General features: G+C 45.4%; 1 protein-coding gene across 1 annotated transcript; it reads left to right on the top strand.

The window, feature by feature from the left end:
- Window positions 1-3,899: 3,899 nt before the first annotated feature.
- Window positions 3,900-18,738, top strand: TMEM88B (transmembrane protein 88B). Its single transcript, XM_058160940.1, has 2 exons — window positions 3,900-4,169; window positions 18,469-18,738. The coding sequence occupies exons 1-2, from the start codon at window positions 3,900-3,902 to the stop codon at window positions 18,736-18,738; spliced, it is 540 nt and encodes a 179-aa protein (XP_058016923.1).
- The last annotated feature ends 1,156 nt before the right edge of the window (window positions 18,739-19,894 follow it).

Raw genomic sequence — 19,894 nt, 5'->3', positions numbered from 1 at the left:
CACCAAGAAAGATGCTTTCCCTGTTTTTTGATGCCTCTTAGTTGTCACGTGAGGTTCCCGCCCCCACCCCAACCCCATCCCGAGAGCCAGGCAGACTGATCTAACTTTCTCCACTAGAATCCATTGAGTCGGTGCGCTAAAAAATGTTGGAAGTCATACTGTTATGACTCGTCCTCCCTCCTCTCCTCAGCCGGGCCCCTCCCATCTCCAAACGGGCCTTTTATCAGACTCGGAGTCTGATAATGAAGATGAGTGGCCTGTCATGACTCCAGCCCTCGGCCCTGGCCCCATGCCCGGAGAGGATTCAAGGAGCGAAAGGAGAAGCCCGATAAACCTCACTCATACAGCGTGTGTTCCTTTGGCTCAACCTTCAGAGCAGGAAGCCAGCCAGGTGCTGGAATTAACCGGGCCTACTCCCTCTGACCCCTCCCTTTCCCAGACACTGACAGCAGATCCAGCTGAAAACAATTCAGCGAGGGTGGACCCTCACTTCCGGAGATCTGAGAGGCAACGCCAGCAGAAGGAAGGGTGGGGCAGGCCTGGATAAATGCTGAGTCATGGAGCCACACCCCACAGCCTATATAAAGGACCTGCTTTTGGCATTCCAACCTTGAGTCAAGCAAAGTCTTAGCTAGTTTGCTGATATCGGACCCTATCGCTGAAGTCACAACTTGGACTCCTGCCTGCCCTGATAAACCGCGAAGGAACTTGGCAAGCTGCAGAGGCTTCATTGCCAAGTTTGTTACGGATTTCCTTGACTCGTTCATCAGAGTGGGAGTGGGACACGACACATACTGGGACAATTGCTAAGCCATCCGTCGAATTTCAGGATTGCTTCTTTTGCACTCGGGCAACATTTTGAATCGTGAACTGATCAGATGGGCTATAATTGACAGAACTTGCTAAGCTCTCTACAGGCACACACACAATCCGTTTCCTAACCTGGTTAACTCAGGGGTGAAATGCTCCCGGTTCGGACCGGATTGCCCTATCCGGTAGCGATGGCAGCAGGTGGTTCGGAGAACCGGTAGCAAAAATCCCTACCCTCCCTTCCCCCCACATGCTCGGCTGAGCCACGCGATCATCAGAGGGTTTTTTTTTACTTTTAAAAGCATTTTTTCTTCGGCCGGAAAAATGCTTTTAAAAGTAAAAAAAAAAAAAAGCCTCTGATGATTGCCCCTCTCTGGCCACTCTCCAAGCCTGATTAAGGTCGGCAATTGTGAACTCTCTTGAAAGACTGTGAGAGAGGAAAGATTTTGCTGGAGAGGAATTCACTGTAAATTAAATAAAAGGGTTTTTTGTCTGGACAAGAAGTCTGTTTTGTGGTTTGTGGAAGCCTAGGTCAGAACACAGGCTAGTCCTGAAGATAGCAATCCTGGTTTGAAAAGCGGGGTGGGTGGGTCCTCGTGTGCCGCATAATTTTGGGGTGCTCCGAGGGCCACTGGCGGTCTCTTTCTGATTTAGAGCCCTACTCAGTCTCTATTATCTCTTGCAGCTAATTGCCAGCAAGGGATCTTATTTGTAGAAATGATTTTAATGTTCGGTCGTCCTGATATATAGATAGAATAGGCAGAGCTGGGACTAGCATAAAATGTGCTTTCCTTCTTGCGTATCTCAATTCGGGCTAGGTTTGGGCTGGCCAAATATGATAGCTTTTCTGCAACCACAAAGCAATAGAATGCCTTTCCAATCGTCCTTAAAACCAAAAATCAGGGAAAATCCGGGAAAGGCAACTGTAAAAAGTCTCTGGCTAGGTTTTTCTATTGTCAGTAAGAAGCCCAAACACGTCGGAGTCATCCAGCTGCCTTTTCTTCCGGATAACCGGAAAATGCTCCAGCCAACCAGTTTAATTCAGAGGATGGGAAATGCAGGGGGTCCTTGACTTATGTCCATGATTGAGCCCGACGCTTCCGGCGCTGAGCGAGGCAGCGGTTGAATGAACTCTCCAGCTCAAAATTTCCACTACCGGTTCTCCAGAACCAGTTGGATTTCACCCCTGCCTTTAACCCACCTTAGCTGGCATCAACATAGACTAATACCAGCCTCACTCTATGATTAAATTTTTGCAAATCACCCAGTTACTGCAATGGGGTGGCTTGTGCCAGAAATAAATCTCGAATACCAAAAAAAGTTGCAAGTCAGAGGCAGAGGTAGAACTGGGCGTCTTGTGTGGCCCAAGGAGCTGCTGATCCAGTTCTACAGAGGAATGATGGAGCCTGTCACCTGCACCTCTATAACTGTCTGGTTTGGTTCTGCAACCCAACAAGACAGACACAAACTTCAGAGGATCATTAGAACTGCAGAAAAAACAATGGCTACCAACCTGCCTTCCTTCCATGGAGGACCTGTATACTGCACGAGTCAAAAAGAGGGCTGGGAAAATATCTACAGACCCCTTGCATCCTGGACACAATTTTTTTCAACTCCTACCCTCAAAACGACGCTGTAGAACACACTACACACCAGAACAACTAGACACAAGGGCAGTTTTTCCCCAAATGCCATCACTCTGCTAAACAAATAATTCCCTCAACACTGTCAAACTAGTTACTAAGGCTGCATTACTATTATTGTTAGTCGTCTCATCATTCCTGTCACCCATCTCCTCCCACTTATGTCTGCCTCCTTTGTTGCTTGTATCCTTACGATTTATATTGATTGCTTCCTAGTATGATTCGATTGCTTATTTGTACCCTATGACTGTCACTAAGTGTTGCACCCTATGATTCTCGATGAATGTATCTTCTCTTTTTATGTACATTGAGAGCTTATGCACCAAAGACAAATTCCTTGTGTGTCCAATCACACTTGGCCAATAAAAAAATTCTATTCTATTCTATTCTATTCTACTCTACTCTACTCTACTCTACTCTACTCTACTCTACTCTACTCTACTCTACTCTACTCTACTCTACTCTACTCTACTCTACTCTACTCTACTCTTCTCTTCTATTTTATTCTCTTCTCTTCTAATTCTACTCTACTCTAGTCTACTCTACTCTTTCTCATCCCTTCTCATTAATCTCCTTTTTTCCCTCTCTCGCTGTCCTCTGCCTGCACCCTCCATCAGCCCGCTGGTCCTGTTCTGCCCATCAAGCAGGAACACACCAAGAAAAAGATCGGCAGTGGGCCTGGCTGGCTGGAAACGGGTACGTAGTAAGCGACTCGAAGGGGTGGAGAGAAACAGCAGCAGCAGCTAAGGATTGGATGCCTGCAGGAGAGAATTCGGTGCAGCTGCTTCTGAGCGGCAAGACAGCAATTCAAGCCGGCTCAGAAGAGGGGAAGGAGCCATCGGCTCAGGCAGGGAGGGAAGCCTTCCTGCATCCAGGACATCACAAAAGAGAAGGAGAAAGGGGGGGGCGGGGAAGAGAAAAGTTGAAGGACCGAACCCTGCCCAGATAATCAGGGGGATGAATCCAGCGCAAACTGCCGTGGAGGCTTGAGGAGTGTCGAGGGAAGGACCGGTGCAGTGTGGAACTTCTGGAAAATTGGGCATCTGCCTGGAAACTCCCAACCCGCAAGGTGGAACCAGGAGATGGCGTGTATGTTTGTCACCTTTCCTTGCAAATTTCACACCGGCAAGCTCTTCTTGTGCCAAGAACTGTGCACCCACTAGGAGAACTTCGTCCCATCTCTTGGAAGGTCTTCTCCATCTCGTAGTACCGGTTCGGGAGAGGCACCCATCTGATCCCTGGAAGAACATGTAAGAACTTTCCTCTTATGCTCCCAAGCCCACCACCATCCGATCTCCTGTTTCCCAGAAGTGGGCACCACCACTTTGGGAAAAACCCACCTTGGCCACTATCTTCTCACCTAACCAGGGCGCTCCATTTTGGACGGACAGAAAAGGGAGAGGAGGAACGTAAGGGAGTCGGGCGCCTGGTTTGATCTTCCCAAAGATGTCCGATCAGGAGATCGACGACTACGAAGGAGACAACTTCTCCGACACGTCCCACACCATCCAAACTCTCCCACCTTACAACATAGAGGACCAGCTCCTGCCCATGGAGCGCCGGAGCGCCTGTGGCTGTTGGGCCTGGACTTGCCTGGTGGGGGCAATGAACTCGTTGGCTTTTCTCCTGAACTTCCTACTGATGGCTGCCATCTTTTCGGTGGTCCTTTTGCCCGCCATCGTTGTGGTCTATTTCGGATTCCAGTGTCACTCCCGGGTAAGTATTACACAGCAGACTGAACGTTTTTTGGTTAAGGATAGAGAGAGAAGTCTAGTGGATAGGGGAGGTTTGTACTCTGTCCATTCTCAGAGGCATCGCCTATCTTCAGTTAAGTCACCACACCGTGCTAGATTTGATGGTCTCCCCCACCCCATGCTTCATCGCATGGAACTCTGATGCATTTATTATTAGGTTTCCAGTGTGCCTTTCATCCATGACTTCAAGGAGATCTACAGTGCCTACATAGTGTTTCCATTCTCTTATTTTTCACTGCAGGAGCAGTGAGGTAGGTTGAGCTGAGAGAGTGACTGGTCCAAAGTCAGCCAGGAAGCTTCACAGATAAGAGACAGAATGGAAGCTGGAGTTCCTCAGCCTTTGCCCAACCCCTTTAGTCGCTCTGCCAGCATGGGATATGTGGTCCTTCGTTGGATGGCAAGCATTGCAAGGTAGCTCCAATGCAATGGATGCTTCCACACACTCATAATGCTAAATGGGACTTAACTCACTTGGTCCTACCCAAATGGCGTTGTTGCCTGTAGACCCAAATTTGACCCTTGTTATGGAAAGTGGGGGGAGGGTAGAGATCCAAAGGCAGGCAACCTGTTCACTTCCTCAAGTGTCAGGGAGTTCCTACGTTGGCTTCATTTCATTGCGAAGAGAAAGAATGCTGACTGTTGACAGACAGTTGATGGGGTGTGATGCTATTACAAGAAAATGTTAAGTGTTTGCATTGCAACTATTGTTCCCTGCTATAATTTTTACCCCCTTCAGTCTTTTGTCAGACTTCTCTTCTGAGAGGCTACTTAATAGAGAATAGAATAGAATTTTTTTTATTGGCCAAATGTGATGGGACACATAAGGAATTTCTTTGGTGCATAAGCTCTCAGTGTATATAAAAGAAAAGATACGTTCATCAAGAATCATAAGGTAGAACACTTAATGATAGTCATAGGGAACAAATAAGCAATCATATAGAATAGAATAGAATAGAATAGAATAGAATAGAATAGAATAGAATAGAATAGAATAGAATAGAATAGAATAGATGGAATGGAATGGATAGGAATGGAATGGAATAGAATACACAAAAACAAAAATAAAATAATAAAATAAAATAAAACACACAAAGACAAACGTGTCAAAATTACATTACTCATAACAGCTTTTCCTACATCGGTATCTCTTATCCTATTTAACCTCTATATACAGATTCTACTTCTAAATATCTCTATAAACAAACATTCTTATTTAAATTATTTTAACCTCTATTCAGAAATCGGTCTCATGACAAAATTATCTCTTAAGTTTTATGCTTATTCTCCAGCCAGAAATACCATCTATTCTATATTTGATATTATTGTGCTTTTTTTTTTTGTATTGTGTATTTTAACTTTTGGAAATTCAATAAATATTTTTTTTTAAAATAGAATAGAATAGAATAGAATAGAATAGAATAGAATAGAATAGAATAGAATAGAATAGAATAGAATAGAATAGAATTCTTTATTGGCCAAGTGTGATTGGACACACAAGGAATTTGTCTTAGGTGAATATGCGCTCAGTGTATATAAGGAGAATAAAATACATCGAGAATAAAAAGATACAACACTTAGTGATAGTCAAAGTTACTAATAAGCTATCAAATCGTACTAGGAAACAAAAACAATATAATTGAAAGATACACGCAACATGGTTATAAGTGGGAAGAGATAGATGCTAGTAAGGAAGAGAAGAATAATAGTAATACAGTCTTATTATATTAACATTTATTTATTAGCATAATAAATACATTGCTGTACTTATATGATACAATGTGAATCGAAAGGTTAAACATAACACATGGGCCCCCTATTCTCATGGGGCCCATGGGGAAGTACCCTTGCTCTAAGGAGCAAGCTCAACTAACTAGCTGGGTACTCACGAGGTAGGGATCGAAGCAAAAGTGGGAGTAATTAACTCATGATTCAGCACACCCTGTGGGAACCCGGCTTTAGGTCTAATATATCTTCTGAGCTAGCCTCTCACGTCCAATTACCTGGGGGTTGTTTTACACAGACACCAGACACTATGTGAAGCTGGCCACTGTCAAAACTGCAGCGTGGGAAGGAGTCCAGAAACTTCGGGCTCATTTCCAGTTATCGTGAAAAGGGGGATAAATAATAGGAAGCGCTCAGGGTTCAGTTCAGAAGGTGTCCCGCAGGCTCAGTTTAACGATAGAAGAAAATGGGATCAGCTCAGCAACTCTGATCTTGTCGGGGGACAAAAAAAATTCAGCTCTGGAAAAAAAAACAAAAAAAAGAGGGTAAACATACAGCAAGTCGAAAGGCCAACCGCGTAGCAGCCCGAAGACCATTTAGGAGCTTCAGAGAGTCATCTTGCCCGCCCTTGAAGTCAGACGCTCTGGAACGAACTCCCCCCTGGCTTAGGTCAAGTGCCTGATCTTCGGACCTTTCGTCGTGAGCTAAAAACATATTTATTTATTCAAGCAGGACTGGCATAAATAGTTGATTTTAAATTGGGGTTTTAGTAATATTTTAAATTTTTAAATCTTTTAAATTATCGGCCGTTTAGTAATAGTTTATTTTAAATTCTTTTAATTGTATATATTCTGTATTTTATTCTGGCTGTACACCGCCCTGAGTCCTTCGGGAGAAGGGCGGTATAAAAATCTAATAAAATAAATAAATAAAATAAATAAATAAATAAATAAGACAGACAGATGAACAGAGTTGGAAGGGACTTTGTAGGTCATCTAGTCCAACCCCCCAGCCCAAGCAGGAGACCCTACACCATTTCTGACCGACAGCAGTCCAGTCTCCTCTTGAAAGCCTCCAGGGATGAAGCTCTCACAACTTCTGAAGGCAACTTCTGTTTTCATGGGTTGATGGGTCTCACTGTCAGAAAATTTCTCCTTATTTCCAGGTTGAATCTCTCCTTGATAGGTTTCCATCCATTGTTCCTTGTCTGGCGTTCGGGTGCTTTGGAAAACAGCTTGACCCCCTTCCTCCTCTCTGTGGCAGCCCCTCAAATATTGGAAGGCTGCTATCATGTCTCCCCTGGTCCTTCTTTCGCTAGACTAGCCATGTCCAGTTCCTGCAACCGTTCATTGTATGTTTTAGCCTCCAGTCCCCTCATCATCCTGGTTGCTCTTCTCTGCACTTTTTCTAGACTCTCAACATCTTTTTTATAGTGTGGTGACCAAAACTGGATGAAGTACTCGAGGTGTGGCCTTATTAAGGCTTTATAGAGTGGTATTAGTACCTCCCTTGATCTTGATTGTATCCCTCTGTTCATGCAATTTAGGATTGCATTGGCCATCTTGTTCAACGCAGGCACCGCGAAGCAAGATGTAAAACTGTGGTTTTCTCACTTGAAGCTATATTTACATTCAAGGTCTATTTGGAGAACTTCTGGCAATTTTAAGAATAAATCTGTGCAGGGTTCCCCCCCCCCTCTTTTCCTTTTCTTTTTTTCTTCTTCTCTTCTTCTCTGGGATGCTATCCAGTCTGGCCAACAGCTGTGGGGTCTCCCTTCAAGTGGCTTCTTTTAAAATCCTCTAGCAAATAAGATGGGTGTCATCTGTTCAAGAATTCTTAACCACTTGGATATTTTTCTCCCAAGAGTTAGTTGAGATCTGCCAATTTCCCCTATCTGCAAATGTGAAGGAATGAAAACATGACCCTGGAAGGCAGAATTAGAGCATGCTGGACAACAAGAATTACAAGGATCCGGGAGATAAGGAGCTTGTCGATCGAAAGGTCGGCCGTTCAGCGGTTCAAATCCCTAGTGCTGCGTATAACGGGGTGAGCTCGGGTGACTCGTCCCAGCTCCTGCCAACCTAGCAATTCGAAAGCATGTAAAAATGCAAGTAGAAAAAAATAGGGACCACCTTTGGTGGGAAGGGAACAGCGTTCCGTGCGCCTTTGGCGTTGAGTCATGCCGGCCACATGACCACGGAGACGTCTTCGGATAGCGCTGGCTCTTCGGCTTTGAAACAGAGATGAGCACCGCCTCCTAGAATCGGGAACAGCTAGCACATATGTGCGAGGGGAACCTTTAGCTTTACTTTTTAGGAGAAAAGTTGACCTTGCTACACAGATAATTTTGTGTCTTGTCAAGGCCTCTGTTCAGTGGTGGGATTCAGCCAGTTCGCACCACTTCGGGAGAACCGGTTGTTAACTTTCTGAACAGTTTGGCAAACGGGTTGTTGGAAGAAATCATTCGGGCAAAGAACCAGTTGTTAAATTACTTGAATCCCACCACTGCCTCTGTCACTCAAAAAGCTTCCACCGATGTATAGAAATCTTGCAAATGGATTGTAAGAACAGTCTGCCTGTAATACTAAGGAAAAACAGCTTTGTTATCAGTTTTGGGGGTAGGAAACTGGAAGAGGGAAGAGAAGAGGGAATTCAAGTTATTGCACTCTGCGTCTCTTTAAAAAAAAAAAAAAACCACACACACCGATCCAAATATCCTCTTCAGTAATTACAAATCTAAATAAATTCCAGATCTTCATTGACAGGAGCTTTCTTTCCAGCCTTGGCTTCTCCCAGAATGTTTGTCTAATTCTAACAGTATCTCCCCACCCAACTGCTTCTCTCTTTTTTTTTTTCCCTCCCAGGCTCCCTCCTTCTCTTTAGCTTCTGTCTGTATTTGCCGACATGGATTGAATTCCATTAAATGTCTTTTTAATTAAGAGTTTCCCCCACCCCATCCCCCCGCAGCACCACAGTCAGCCTCCAGGATTTGTCTGCAAAATTAAAGACAGGGGGGAAGAAAAGGGAGGTGGGGAGGTCAATAAAAAAAAACACCCCCAAATCTATAAAACTAAGAGTCTGATGGGGAAAAAAATGGCCCAAGAATTCTAGTTGTGGCAGAAACACTTATAATATTTATACTCTGCCTTTGGGAAAAGCAAGGAGAGGATTCCAAATTGCAGCAAATCTTATACTGTGATAACGGTATTTTTTGGGTTTTTGTTAATGGTGTAGGATCTTCTGCTTGGGCGGGGGGGGGGGGTCGGACTAGATGACCTACCGGGCCCCATCCAACTTTTGTTAATCCGTTAAAATCCTGACTCAATATTATCCATGGCTTCAAGAGTGGAGGTTTTTGGGCTCAGACGGTCCCGACCAACCCCTTGATTCATTCCGATTGACAAACTCATTTTTCTTCTCATTAAGTATTCTGCAGATCCGACTTCCAAGCTGGCGTGCGTGCCACGAGGGACAAATCTACTCAAAAGGCATTTCATCTAAGTCTCTTCCGTTGGATCCCTAGGAAGTTTGAGGTTTATCAAACCTTCCTTGCAGAAGTTCCTTGCAGAAGAATGGGGCTTTTTCTGAACCAGGAATTCAGAAAGGACGGGTGGGTGGGTGGGGGGATGATCAGGAAGGGCACCGGAAAAACCTATGTGCTTTGGATAGCTGAGGCTGAATCACAGGGAAGAGGATCTGTAACAATAATAGCAGTGCTGGAAGGGACCTTGGAGGTCATCTAATCCAACCCCCTGCTCACACAGGAGACCTTATATTAGGGATTCGAACTGCCGACCTTTCTGATTGACAAGCTCAGCGTCTTAGCCACTGAGCCCCCTAGCCAGGCCTAATATGATCTGTTTCTCTTTCGCCTTTTATCAAAAGGCCCCTTCCAATGAGAAAGGTATTTGTTGTTGTTGTTGGAGGAGGAGGAGGAGGAGGAAGGCATTTTTTCTTAACAGGAAGAGCAACACCAAGAGGGGATTGATTTCCCCCATGGAAAATGTCATGGAAAGGCAAAATTATGTTGAAAAAATGGGGAAATTCCCTCAAGATTCCCTCATCAGCCATTCCTGATGCCATTCCAGCCTTCCTATCAGGAGCTGTCCATGGTCTTGAAGTGTTGAAGACAATATCTATCTATCTATCTATCTATCTATCTATCTATCTATCTATCTATCTATCTATCTATCTACCTACCTACCTACCTACCTATCCATCCATCTCTATTTCTATCCATCTCTATCTACCTATCTCTCTATCTCTCTATCCGTCTCTCTCTCTCTCTCTCTCCATCTCTCTTTATTTTAACCCATCTCTATCTATCCATCTCGCTCTTATTTCTACCCATCTCTCTAGCTATCTCTATCCAACTCTATCCACCCATCTCTCTCTCTCTCTCTCTCTCCCCATCTCTCTCTCTATCTGTCTCTCTCTATTTCTACCCATCTCTCTATCTATCCATCTCTCTCTATTTCTACCCATTTCTCTATCCATCTCTCTCTCTATTTCTATCCACCTCTATCTATCCATCTCTCTATCTCTATTTCTATCCATCTCTCTATATATCTATTTCTACTCTATCCATCTATCTATCTATCTCACCAGCAAATGACCCTGGGTGATGTACATCAAAACAAACAGTAAATATCTAAAATCACTACCATTAATTAAGATCAAGAACATTGAAAAAAACCTATAAAAACTGTTAAACAGGAATAATAGATAGAGAATGCAAATATTAATGGAGCCACCACACTATTTCGTCCATCCCCTGGGCTGGGGTCCTCAAGGCCTGCTGGCATAACCCTGTCTTGAGAGACTTTCAGAAGCGATGAGTCATCCTCACTTTTTTTGGGAGGTGGGAGGAGATTCCACCTAGCAGAAAAGGCAGGCCCCTCAATCTATCTCCCTCGATGACAGGACCCACAGCATGTTCATTCGGTGAGATCTGATCTGGGACCAGTTGATGGAGTCCTTTGCTACCTCTGGCTCCCAATTAATTTTGCAATTGATCGGAGAGCGGGGGGAGGGCAGTGGCGGTTCAAACCAGCTTAATTAAAACAAGGGGGGCTATTAAAATACTAAATCAATCCTGGATTGTAACTTTGTTCTCTAAATGACCTCTTCTGGAATCGATGGCGATGTTTGCAAACCAGCGGCTATCAAGCTGAGCCCCTGTTTAAGATGAGTAGCAAACAAAAATCTATCCCACCCACCCAGATGATTATTTTCCTTTCTGTAGTGGTAAACAGATCATCGAAGAAGTAAATGACAACTTTGGGTATTCAAGGGTATGGTTAGCTAATGGCTCCCCAGGATCAGTCAGCGTTTGAGGCCAGCGGTTCCCGCCGAGCAGCGACAGATCGGATACTGCTACTAACTACGCACAGAATGTCGGTTGCATTACGCAAACAGGATCTTCTCTGTAAAGTCACTGAGCCATCCCTTGCAGATGGGACACTAGGGAAGTGGAAAGCCGAGGCAAGCTCACTTCCCCATTATTCAGCTTACGTTTTCCTTGGCCAACCGGGAATGAAACGGGAAAAATCTTTGCGCATCTCGCTTTGCCCACGTTATGTTTGAAACCCCCGGTTCCTTTTAGCAGACTGTCGTAAAGTTAAAGAAGAACCTTCCGGCATGGGGATGTTCCCAGGGGTGGGATTGAAAAATTTTAGCAACCGGTTCTCTGCCCAGTTGCTGGGTGGGTGTGGCCACGTGGGTGTGGCCTACTCGGCCTCCTGCACCATGGTGGGGGGGGGACGTTTTTGTCCTCCTCAGGCTTTCCTCAAGTCTCTGGGAGGGCAAAAACGGCCTCCTTTGGGCTCTAGAGGCCGGAAACAGGTCCATTTCCAGACTTCCAGAACTTCTGGGTGGCCTGTTTTTCGCCCTCACAGAGCCTCCATGCAGGCCCTGCACATAGCTGGCAACCAAAACAGGCCGCGTGGAGACTCCTGGGAGGGGCAGCCAGTCCGTGCAACTACCGGTTCGGCGAACCAGATCAAAAATTAGCATCCGGTTCGCCCGAATTGGTCCGAACCGGCTGAATCCCACCCCTGCCAATGGTGTAAATCTTCAGAGGTTCCTTTATCTTTAGAGCAACAGTTTCCCCTCAGTCCTTAAGGAAAAAGAGACCTGGGAACCTCTGATTTAATTTCCCCGTTCTCTTTCTCTCTCTCTCTCTCTCTACCATCTCGTGTCCCTGCAGAAGTTAGCTCTGGCGCTTCCTTAATCTGGACAGACTCCCCTCGAGTTGTTTATGACTGTTTATTACCGCATATTAAAGAACAATCAAACTCTCCTAGGCTTTATAGGCCCTAATTACATGCCATAAGACTGCAGGAAATGCCCATCATTTTATCACAGTTCTAAAAAAAAAAAGAAAAAGAAAAAAATCTCACCGCTGTGGTGAGAAGATAACACTGAAGAAGCAACGCAACAGAAGCTTCTAGGTATTGGAACCTTACAAAGTAACTTGGCATTGGAATTAGCTTAGAAAGTAGGCAATTAAGGGAGAAGGCAGGATGATTGAGTATTCAGCCGAGTGGGAATGTAGGGTTGTGGAGTTAGAAATCTTGCAAACCTTTCGTTGTTGTTGTTTTTACCAATATTGCTAAATTGTTGGGAGATTTCAACTTTGGCAAAGTTATTTCTTCCCTCCAGCTCTTCCCCTTTCTCAGCTAGCGGAAGCGGAAGTGGTGACATCTTGTGGCAGGGAGTTCCCCTGTCGAACCATGTGTTAAACTCACTACCCCATGGTTGTCACGGCTACTGCTTTTGGCAGCTGGGCATGGGAAGAGCTGGGGAAAGGGTCTGCAGGGTGGATTCTCCCAGTGGTGGGATTTAAGTTTTTTTTTACTACTGGTTCTGTGGGCGTGGCTTGGTGGGCGTGGCCAGGGGTGTGACAGGCAGCACCCCTCTGGGTCAAAAACGGGCCAGTGGGGGACAGCCCCCCCCCCGTGCCCCGTTTTGGGCCTAGTAGGCCTCCCTGAAGCCACCTGGGAGTGAAAATGGGCCACGGGGGGGGGGGAAGGGTGCCGTTTTGGACCTAGTAGGCCTCCCTACACTTACCTGGGAGCCAAAATAGGGCACTTGGGGACTCCTGGGAAGGGCAGGGCAGGAAGGGGCGGGGCCAGCCAGCAATTTAACTACCGGTTTGCCTGAACCGGCTGAATCCCACCATTGGGGTCTCCCCAGGGAAAGCCGGCTTGTTGTATGCACTCAGAATCATCTGGTGTCCTTTGCAAAACAACATACCATCATATCAAAGTTAAATTATAAGTCCCCTTAATACAAACGTAGATATTTTTTTTTCACAGCTTGAGAGATATCAAAAATATCTGCTTTGCCACCCTGGGCCTGACAACTAAAGCTACTAAATTCTTATTTTGTTAAGACGTGCCACCGATTTTTTTCCCTGCATAATGGATCTCCTTTGGCCTGGATCACCTCTCGCCGGCTGTCGGAGATTTTATTCAAGTTGTACTTTTTTTGTCTGGTATCCCCTCCTGAAATGCTTCAAGAGGAAAACATGAAAATTCAATGCCCTGCTTTTTTCCCATTCACTCCTAGGTTTCACATTCAGTTTGCTATTTACGGTCTCCTTTCCCCAACGGACGATAAAAACAAATTTGAATCGAAGGCACACAGAGGCAGAAGCACAAAGGCGGCTTTTTGCTGGAGGTGAGAGGAAATAAATTGCCACCTTGGCATAACAGGGAATATTGAAAAGGTGAAATAGCTCCCAGCGTTTATACTTTGATGGCTTGGACACATTTATATTTATAGAACGCTAGGATTATTCACCCTGATCTAGCACCTAGGGTATCTATAGAAGACCGAAAAATCAAGAGATTTATCTTCAAGAGGTAGAAAAGCAATGTATCAGCTTTGGAAGACATATTAGGCTGGAAGCTTTTGTGCTGCCACTTTCTCGTGTGTGGGGAAGTAGGAGGTGGGGGGATTTAGTAGAGGGGTTGTCTTTAGACAAAATAGCATTTTTCCTGTTGTGACCCAGGCCCTAGTAGGTAGTAGTAAACTCAGTCAGTTCAAAAACAAACAAACTTTATTAGAACGTAGTCCAAACTAAATCAAAGCAGATTCTTCCTAACCCAATTCTTCAGTCTTATCACCAACCTTGATCTAATTAGGCAAACTGCCAAAGGCTTTTCTTGGCAAAAGTTCAGAAGCAGAAGATGCCGACAAGAAATAAATGCAGCAAGACAAGGCTATCAACGTTGTTTTCCGGCAAAGAGCCCAAACGCCGTTGCTGGTCTTTTAAGCCTTATGGGAGGGGCCAATCATCTCTTGGCCCTACTCCTGAGTCGTCCTCTTTGCTTTAGCTGCTCTTGCCTTCTGGCAGCTCTTCTCATGCGTGCATTAAGAACAGGCTCCTCCTGTTCCTCTTCCTCACTACTGTCCGCCTCTGGAGGCTCCGGAGTCCGCACATCACTCCCAGATGGCCCTGGCTCCACCTCTGCCTCCGACACAGAGCCCCCATCCGGGCCTTCCCCAGCCTCCAGGGCTGGCCCATGTTCTTCCTCAGCCCCATTGTTGTCCAACTCCATTGCCAGCTCCACAGGCTGCTGGCGAACCACAACACTTCCTGTCGGTCAAGGTCAGGCCGATCCTGCATCTGGAGAAGGAGTGGTCAGAGTGCTGTCTTGAGATGGGACGGATGGTGATTGGAGCATGTGATCGACTGAGGAGTGAGGGGATGGTTTTGGGGGTTTTGAGAACATTGATCATTAAGCAACAACGTTGTTGTTGTTAGTTGGGAAGTTGTGTCCAACCCATTGCGACCCCATGGACAACGTTCCTCCAGGCCTTCCTGTCCTCTACCATCGTCTAAAGTCCATTTAAACTCCCACCAACTACTTCAGTGACTCCGTTCAGCCACCTCGTTCTCTGCCATCCCATTCTTCTTTTGCCCTCCATCGTTCCCAGCATTCGGCTCTTCTCCAGGGAGTCCTTCCTTCTCATTAGGTGACCAAAGGATTTGAGTTTCCTCTTCAGGATCTGTCCTTCTAAAGAGCAGTCAGTCAGGGTTGATCTCCTCTAGGACTGACCGGTTGGATGGCCTTGCAGTCCAAGGGACTCTCAGGAGTCTCCTCCAGCACAAGAGTTCAAAGGCCTCAATTCTTTGGCGCTCAGCCTTCCTTATGGTCCAACTTTCACAGCCATCCATTGCAACTGGGAAAACCATGGCCTTGACTATACACACTTTTGTTGGCAGGGTGATGTATCTGCTTTTTAGAATGCTGTCTAGATTTGCCATACCTTTCATCCCCAGGAACAATTTTAATTTCTTGGCTGCAGTGGTGATCTTGGAGCCCAGGAAAATAAAATCTGTCACTCCCTCCATTTCTTCCTCATCTCTTTGCCAGGAATGGAGAGGACCGGATGCCATGATCTAAGTTTTCTTAATGTTGAGTTTCAAGCCAACTTTTGCAGTCTCCTTCTCCACATCCACCCAGCAACCGGGCAGAGAACCCCTTGCTAAAACTTTTGAAGCCCACCCCTGCCTAGATTTCTTAAACAGTTCCTGGGTTTTTGGTGGGTCTGTCCAATTTTTAGTACTAGGCAGTAATTGGAACCATTGGCTTTCGCTGAAGTTTGTCTCCCGGCTTAATACTCAGTTGCTGTCTTTTTTATTATTATTATTATTATAGTCCATTTAGCTAAGCCGTAATGTTTTATTTTGTTTTCCTTGCTCTGTGGGCTGCCCGAGGAATACACGCTGATAGACTTGCCATATAAATTAATCAATCAATCAAGACAAAAAGCTCAAAGGGGATCATTTGCAAAGGAAAATTAGATGTTAATGAAGCATTTCTTTCATCTAACCCAAAAAACCCACCCCTTTTATGGAATGTTAAATCTTACATACAGAGGTCAAGCCAAGATATGAGTTTTGGATTCTGCCTTTGTCTGGCATGCACCCAGCCGCCTTCTAAACAAACCGTCTTAATGTAAAAACCCTTCCAATGTAGACAGTGATGGGTTTCAAATAATTTAGCAACCCTAATGACCGGCTGTGTGGGTGTGCCCAGGGGGTGTGACAGGCAGCACACGGCCTCCTGCACCCCCCTGGGAGTAAAAACAGGGTGTGTGGGGGACACGGCAGGGAGGGGCGGGGCTAGCCAGTAATTTAACTGGCTCCCGAACTTAACCGAACCGGCTGAATCCCACCACTGAATGTAGAGTGTTAAGCAAGCCCCGAAGACCAAGATGAGTTTTTCTCTGATAATATAAGCCCCAAAATTTGCCCATTCCTGATAATTAGGGAACAGAGAAGGATATTATTTCTGTTTTATACAGCCAATTAATCAAGGAAAGCAAACCAAAATGGATATGGGAGTTTAAGAAACAGCACTGGATATGTCCCAGTTTCCCATTGAGCTGTAAATGGGAATGAAAAATTCAACCCAGGCGAACTCCAATCCCTCGATCTACGACCCCGATGGAACCCAAAATTTCGGTGGCATGAGTGAGTTATGTGGTTAAGTGAGTTATGTCTCAATTTACAACCTTCCTTGCTGCAGTTGTTAAGTGAATCACTGCAGTTCTGGCTTCCCCACCCACCCCCCCATCACGTGACCCCAGGAATTCGCAACCGTCGTAAGTATGAGTCAGTTGACAAGCGTCTAAATTTTGATCACTTGACCATGGGGATGCTGCAATGGTCATGTAAGTGTTGAATGCCGTCGTAAGTCACTTCCCCCCACCCAGCGTCGTCGTAACTTTGAACTGCCACTAAATGAACTGTTGTAAGTCAAGGACTGGCTAAATGTCAGGCTGCTGGTTTTGTTTCAATGTGGTTCAACGCTCCAACCCTTTTTTTTTTTTCTTCTTCTTCAAACCAGGGGAGAGAATTCGAAGCCTCAGACTTTACGTCCAATGTTTCATTCTGATATTTTTTTTTTCTTTCTTCCCTGATCTCTCCTCCTCTCCCTTTTTCGCCGTCCTCTTTTCCTTTCAGAAAAGCAAAAAAGTCAATTGCCCAGAAAATGGGCATTTTAACATGACAAGAGAGCTGATTGGATGGGATGGGAACTATCCACACATGTAAATAAAATTGAATCGAGATTGCTTTTTCGCTTTTGGGCTCCCTGCGGCTTGGGCATGGGCTTTCATCTTAGAAAACACGAAGAAAATCGATCTGGACCGCCGCCTTTTCTCGGGACTGATTCAACGTGCTCGCCAAGATAAATATAGATTTTTCTAGCTTGTAGGATCAGAAAAGCTAAAATGTTTTATTTTTATTTTTAAGTGGATCTAAGAATTGAATACATGAACCGTGTGGCATCTGGGTATCGTTCGTCTCGATACACAATGATAGTGATAATATTGATAATATTAGTTACATCAATCACACACACACATAATTCTAATAATTGTTCTACATATTAAAATTAAAGTTGTTGACGTGTTACCAGTTGCTCCACCCTGTATATAATCCTTCGTTTAATTAATTCAATATTTTAATACACATTACTAATACCCATAGTAGTAGTATTTATGTATACCTGACAGGAACATTTTTCAACTTCTGATCTTTACATCTACATATTAATTAAAGTGTTGTATAGAAATATGCAGAATAATGTTTTCCCCCTTTCTAGTTTCTACCTCTATTTTAATTCTTAAAAGAATGGATCTTATTGTTGTAACCTAGGCTTCCTGAGTCATTAAAACACACGCGTAGTCCCAAAAACCTCTTTTATTGCAACAGCTGTGAATTACGTTCATTCACAGCTGAGTCCCAATTAGTTGCAAAAAGTCCTTCCGTATAATCACCAATGTTTATCTCCCTTAACACTCTGCAAAAGACCTACTTGGCAAAGCCACACGGAGTCCAGAATCAAACAGAGATGCCGACTGGGAACAGAATTAACAATGTTGCTTTCCTACAAAGGGTCCACATGCTTTTGCTCCTCTTTTAAGCCTTCTAGGAAGAGCCAGTCATCTCCAGGCCTTACTCCTGAGTCGTCCCTTTAGTTTTAACTGTTCTTGCCTTCTGACAGCTCTGCACAGCTCCTCCTGTTCCTCTGCCTCTCTGATATCCGACACTGGAGGATCTGGAGTCCACGCATAACTCCCCAGTGGCCCTGGCTCCATCTCTGCCTCCGATGCAAAGCCCTCGTCCCAGCCTTCCCCAGACTCCAGGACTGGCCCATGTTCCTCCCCAGCCGCCTCATTGTCCGACTCCGCTGCCAGCTCCGCAGGCTGCTGGCGGACCACAACACTTGTATTAAGAAGTATTCTATTTCTAGAAAAGCTAAAATATTTTGTAGGGGAAGATTCCTGGTGTTGAGTGGACCGGTTGTAGAGGGGGGAAACCGTTGGCTCTAAAGTTCCTCATCTCCAGCGAATCTGCATTGGGATCCATGGGGCAGGAAAATAGCTAGTCCTCGGCTATTCTATTCTATTCTATTCTATTCTATTCTATTCTATTCTATTCTATTCTATTCTATTCTATTCTATTCTATTCTATTCTATTCCCACCGCTCCTGATTTGCTTCCTCTGTTCTTCACAGGTGCTCCACTCGACCGCCTACTACTGCCAGACCATCCTGGACGACAACAGCTCTTCCGCCTTGATCATCCTGGGCTTCGTCATTATGTCTCCTCTCATCGTCGTCTCCATGGCTCTCTACTGCAGCCTGGCCCGCCGCCTGCACCTCTTCCTCTGCTTCCAGCCATGCGCCCGGGCCGTGTACAAAGGCGTGAAGTGGCGGTGGTATGAAGAAGGGGGGCTGTGCGGGTGTGCGAAGGAGTGGAACCACCAAGTCAAGGCTTGGGTCTGAGCTGGTCCTCCCAGCCTCTCCATGCAGCTTGGTTGTTTTTAGTGGGGGGCACCAAGGAAGAGCAGTGAGAGTTACCCACCACCATGTTTTTTTCCCGCGGGCTCTTTGTGCTAAGGAGTAGCCAGGCTAAAGGCCTCCCTGGATTTCAAGGCAGCTTTGGGCTAGATAATCCTATCAGGGTGTGTCTGTATTTGTCTTTGTGAGCTGCACAAAGGGTGGGGCCAAAGCAGAGGTGGGTGGGGCCAGAGCCCAAATGGGGAGGCACTCCATTCCCACCAAATTCCCTTCACTGGTTCATGCGATGACTTTGAGTCTCCGATTTGGTTTTCCTGCAACTTTGCTTACTTTGTGATTCATACATTTTGGGTGAGTTTATGGCGTCAATGTGTGCTGTAAACCCAGGAAACGGATTAATTCAGGATAAGCGTCAGAGCGCACACAGTGTGACTAGGTGAGACAACCCAGGAGCAAATACAGTAAACAGAGATTTGTAATAATAAATAGTGGTTTATCTCTACAAGACTATATACATACACATACTAGGCAAAGGTCACACAATCAGCAATTTACAGCAAGGAAGCACACACGGGGAGAGAGAGATATGCCCTCACAGGGCCTCTCTTATAATACAGCCTCTTAAAGTGGTAACAGTCAAATAACTCTTCTGACTCATTCCTCATCACTACCCCCACTTCCATAATAAGGAAACTTTTGGCCACCCACGCAGGAACAAAAGATTCTCTGGGTAATTTTATTTTCTGCGAAAGCAATGCCCTTTTGATTTGAGGGAGAGAAAAAAAGGCCATGATTTCAGAAACGGGAGATTGTATCGTTCTGGGCTCAGGCTATGCATCTGGTTAACAGCAGGCACAAAATATATATATATATCTAGCTTCCTCCTTGCCCCCAAGAACAGCGTAGCAGGGGGTGGTATTCACTTACTTTTCCTACCGGTTCGCAAATGTGAGAGAGCGCGCACCACTTCCGTGCATGGCCACGGCCTTCCGTGCATGTGCTTTGCTTGCACACGCGCCTTCCGCGCATGCGCACGGCCTCAAAAAAACATGCCTAAATAGGACAGCATAGAGCTGGGGCGGGTGGGCAGGCCCACTCACCATTTTCGCTACCAGTTCACTCGAACCGGTCTGAACTGTCT

The sequence above is a fragment of the Ahaetulla prasina genome, chromosome 18, assembly GCF_028640845.1.
Source record: "Ahaetulla prasina isolate Xishuangbanna chromosome 18, ASM2864084v1, whole genome shotgun sequence".
Taxonomy (NCBI): domain Eukaryota; kingdom Metazoa; phylum Chordata; class Lepidosauria; order Squamata; family Colubridae; genus Ahaetulla; species Ahaetulla prasina.
This window is presented reverse-complemented; position numbering and strand designations above follow the sequence as displayed.

Coding starts and splice junctions, on each gene's coding strand:
- TMEM88B (XM_058160940.1), top strand. CDS start 3,900: ATGTCCGATCAGGAGATCGACGACTACGAAGGAGACAACTTCTCCGAC. Junction 4,170..18,468: donor GATTCCAGTGTCACTCCCGG/GTAAGTATTACA, acceptor TGTTCTTCACAG/GTGCTCCACTCGACCGCCTA.